The following is a 3,403-nucleotide window of genomic DNA, read 5'->3' as shown; positions in this document are numbered from 1 at the left end:
TCCGATGCTAATTCGTACGACGCGCTTCCGATTAATTTTCCGATTCCGGAATTCATTTCCGATACGAACAATATTTAACATTTCCGATTCCGGAATTAATTTCCGTTTCGAACAAATATTTAATATTTCCGTTTCCGAAATTATTTTCCGATTCCGATAATATTTCCGATTCAGACAATATTTCCGTTTCCGGCAATATTTCCATTTCCGATAATATTTTCCGATACGTACCATGTTTCCGTTTCCGGCAACATCTACGACTTGGATAATATTTATATTTCCGATACGATCCATATTTTCGTTTCCGGCAATATCATCGTTTCCGGAGTATTCATTTCTTGCCTGTGACGATCTCAGCTCCCACTGAAACAAAGATCCGTCGATTCCGAATATCCATAGATGGAGTATTTAATGCCATTAAATACTTGATCCGTTTACGTACTATTTGTGTGACCCTACGGGTTCAGTCAAGAGTAAGATGTGGATTAATATCATTAATTCCACTTGAACTGAAGCGGCCTCTAGCTAGGCATTCAGCTCACTTGATCTCACTGAATTATTAACTTGTTAATTAATACTGAACCGCATTTATTAGACTTAACATTGAATGCATACTTGGACCAAGGGCATTATTTCCTTCGGATAATACTTTGGTAGTAATTGCAGCTTCAGGTGAGCAAGAACAACTTCTCGCACCCGAAAAGAAGAGAAATCAGCCCGGCGCACCAGGTAAATATACTCCAGTAATTATGATAGCTTATTACTATAATTACATAAGAACCGTAACTGGTAAGGTTGGTACCGATGACCTTAAGGCCATAGGGTGAAACCTATACCAATTTAGCAACTACATATACTGATTGACACGTGTAAGATGAAGTATTTATTTAGACGTTTGACAATTTTTAACTTTTGTAAAAATATATTAAAAAAAAAAGATCCGGAAGCGGAGATGGTGGCGCTATCGCCGAAATCGCTATTAGCGACCAACAGATTTGCGTGTGAGGTATGCGGTAAAGGGTTTCAAAGGGATCAGAACCTCCAGCTGCACCGAAGAGGACATAATCTACTATGGAAACTCCGGCAGCGTGGACCAAAGGAGGCGATAAAGAAGAGAGTGTTTATTTGTCCAGAAGTAAGCTGTGTACACCACGACCAACACCGTGCTCTTGGTGATCTTACTGGGATTAAGAAGCATTTTGGTAGGAAACATGGGGAGAAGAAATGGAAATGTGAGCGGTGTGGTAAAAAGTATGTTGTTCACTCTGATTGGAAGGCTCATCTTAAGACTTGTGGTACGCGCGAGTACAAGTGTCACTGCGGTGCCAGTCTTCTCTTGGTTGTTCAATATCAAAATTCAATAGATACAAGGACTATTATGTTACATTAGTACGTATTTAGTCTGACATTTTTTTATTTTGTTTTTGTTTTTGTTTTTGTTTTTGTTTTAACAGGAGGGATAGTTTTGTGACGCACAGGGCATTTTGTGATGCGTTGGCGCAGAAGAGTGCCAAAGTTGTGTGTTTATCGCCATTTACGGTGACAGCGCCAACGACGACATCCACATCCAGTGTTGTTTTGTGTTCTCCTGTTTTATCTCTTAATCACAGTTCAGGAGGTAATTTATTCATGTGTTCTCCTGTTTTATCGTCAGGGTCTATGTTGTTCCTAAGTTTTGGTTGATGACACACACACATATTGCAAACTTCCTGATTATGGTTGCTAAATGACTTTGAACAGGTAAATGCCCAAGTTTCTATTAGGATAGGAACTTGAATAAGCTGGTGAAGTTCCTGATGTACACTTGGAACAGTCACTGGAGTTCCAGAGCTGGAAGTTGTATTTGTTCCAGTTTGAAGTCACAAGAGGAGCAACACAGTTACATATCAAGAGTTCCGAATATCCACAAGAACTATTACAGACTCATGGCAACGAGTTCCTATTTAAACAAAAGAGGAACTCATTATTGTTCCTGAGCTGGAACAAGTGAAGCTTCAGAGTTGAATGCCTCACCAAAGGAAAGACATATATGTCTAGGTAGTTTATCTTACTTAGACTATATGTAATATATTAATATGCTAAGTAGTATATAAGGAACTAGAGGAACTTGGATTACTCGTGTGTTTTTGTCAAAAATATCAAGCAACACAGTTTTAAGGAAAACACTTTTAAATAAAATATCTTTTCCTATTTAATAAGAATAAGATTTTCATCACATTCTGTTACTTAAATAAAAACAGTTTTTATCTTCCTAAAACTTCTCCTATTTATTTTGACAAAATAAATAAACATTTTTCAATGATTGACATAGTCTTAAACACGTCCAGCAGTTGAGGAAGTTGTGTGGGAAGTGGTCTCCCCTTGTTCCTCAAGTCTAGGGACGTGAAAATCAAAGTGTCAGTTGTTGGCAGTTGAGTTTTTGAAGGGAACAAACCCTAAGGACAAAACTCTATATAAGGCCAAGAAGTTTTCTGAAAAAAATACACAAACTTTCTAAGAGTTCTTGCTTTCCTAAAAACGCATTGTCAAAGATTTTTCTAAAAACAGTTTGTGTCCTAGTTAATCCTAAGTTCCTAAGTGACATATATACACAAAAGCATCATTAATATCTAGAGTTATCCAAACACGAATTGTATTTGGTATTAGTAAGGATAGAGTTATCTTGTTGAGACTTAGAGTTTAAGTCTGAGAGAGAGAAGTGAAAGAGCTGTAATCAGAGTAGATTACTGTGAGGAACACAAGTTTGAGAGGAACTTGTGTTGGAGAGATTATTGTAATCGAGGCATTACTATAATAAAAGAATTCTCTTCTTGATTAGTGTCAAGAAGTTTTCACAATTGTTGTTATTGTCTTCTCTATTCTCAGTTCCTTGATTGTTTCTTAAGTTCCGCAAGAAACTTTATCAAAGTTCTAATTACAATTCACCCCCCCCCCCCTCTTGTGCGTGTTCCTACTGGAATAACAGTTGGTATCAGAGCCAGTACTCACTAAAACACAGGAAACCCTGTTTGAGTCAAGTTCCTGAAAGTATGAACTCACAAGAGAAACTGGAAGAAGGTTACTCGACACAAAGGCCACCTATGTTCAATGGCAAGTTCTACTCATACTGGAAGAATAGAATGGAGATATTCATCAAAGCTGAAAATTACCAAGTTTGGCGTGTAATTGAAGTTGGAGACTTCGAGGTAACAAAGACCAATGCTGAAAACGAGGTAGTTCCTAAACCAATGTCTGAATTTTCTAAAGAAGACTTTGATAAATATGAGATGAATGCCATGGCTGTCAAAATCTTGCATTGTGGGCTTGGACCTCATGAACACAACAGAGTCATGGGGTGCAAGAACGCAAAACAGATTTGGGAACTACTTCAAGTAACCCACGAAGGAACTAATGAAGTTAAGCG

General features: G+C 37.7%; 1 protein-coding gene across 1 annotated transcript; it reads left to right on the top strand.

Annotated features, from left to right (window-relative positions):
• The first annotated feature begins 630 nt into the window (after nt 1-630).
• LOC110787656 (zinc finger protein GAI-ASSOCIATED FACTOR 1) lies at nt 631-1,698 on the top strand. Its single transcript, XM_056838015.1, has 3 exons — nt 631-729; nt 939-1,251; nt 1,455-1,698. The coding sequence occupies exons 2-3, from the start codon at nt 953-955 to the stop codon at nt 1,681-1,683; spliced, it is 528 nt and encodes a 175-aa protein (XP_056693993.1). The 5' UTR covers nt 631-729; nt 939-952; the 3' UTR covers nt 1,684-1,698.
• The last annotated feature ends 1,705 nt before the right edge of the window (nt 1,699-3,403 follow it).

This window comes from Spinacia oleracea, chromosome 3 (genome assembly GCF_020520425.1).
Source record: "Spinacia oleracea cultivar Varoflay chromosome 3, BTI_SOV_V1, whole genome shotgun sequence".
Classification (NCBI taxonomy): domain Eukaryota; kingdom Viridiplantae; phylum Streptophyta; class Magnoliopsida; order Caryophyllales; family Amaranthaceae; genus Spinacia; species Spinacia oleracea.
Note: the sequence above shows the minus strand (reverse complement) of the source record. Positions and strands in the feature narration are given on the sequence as shown.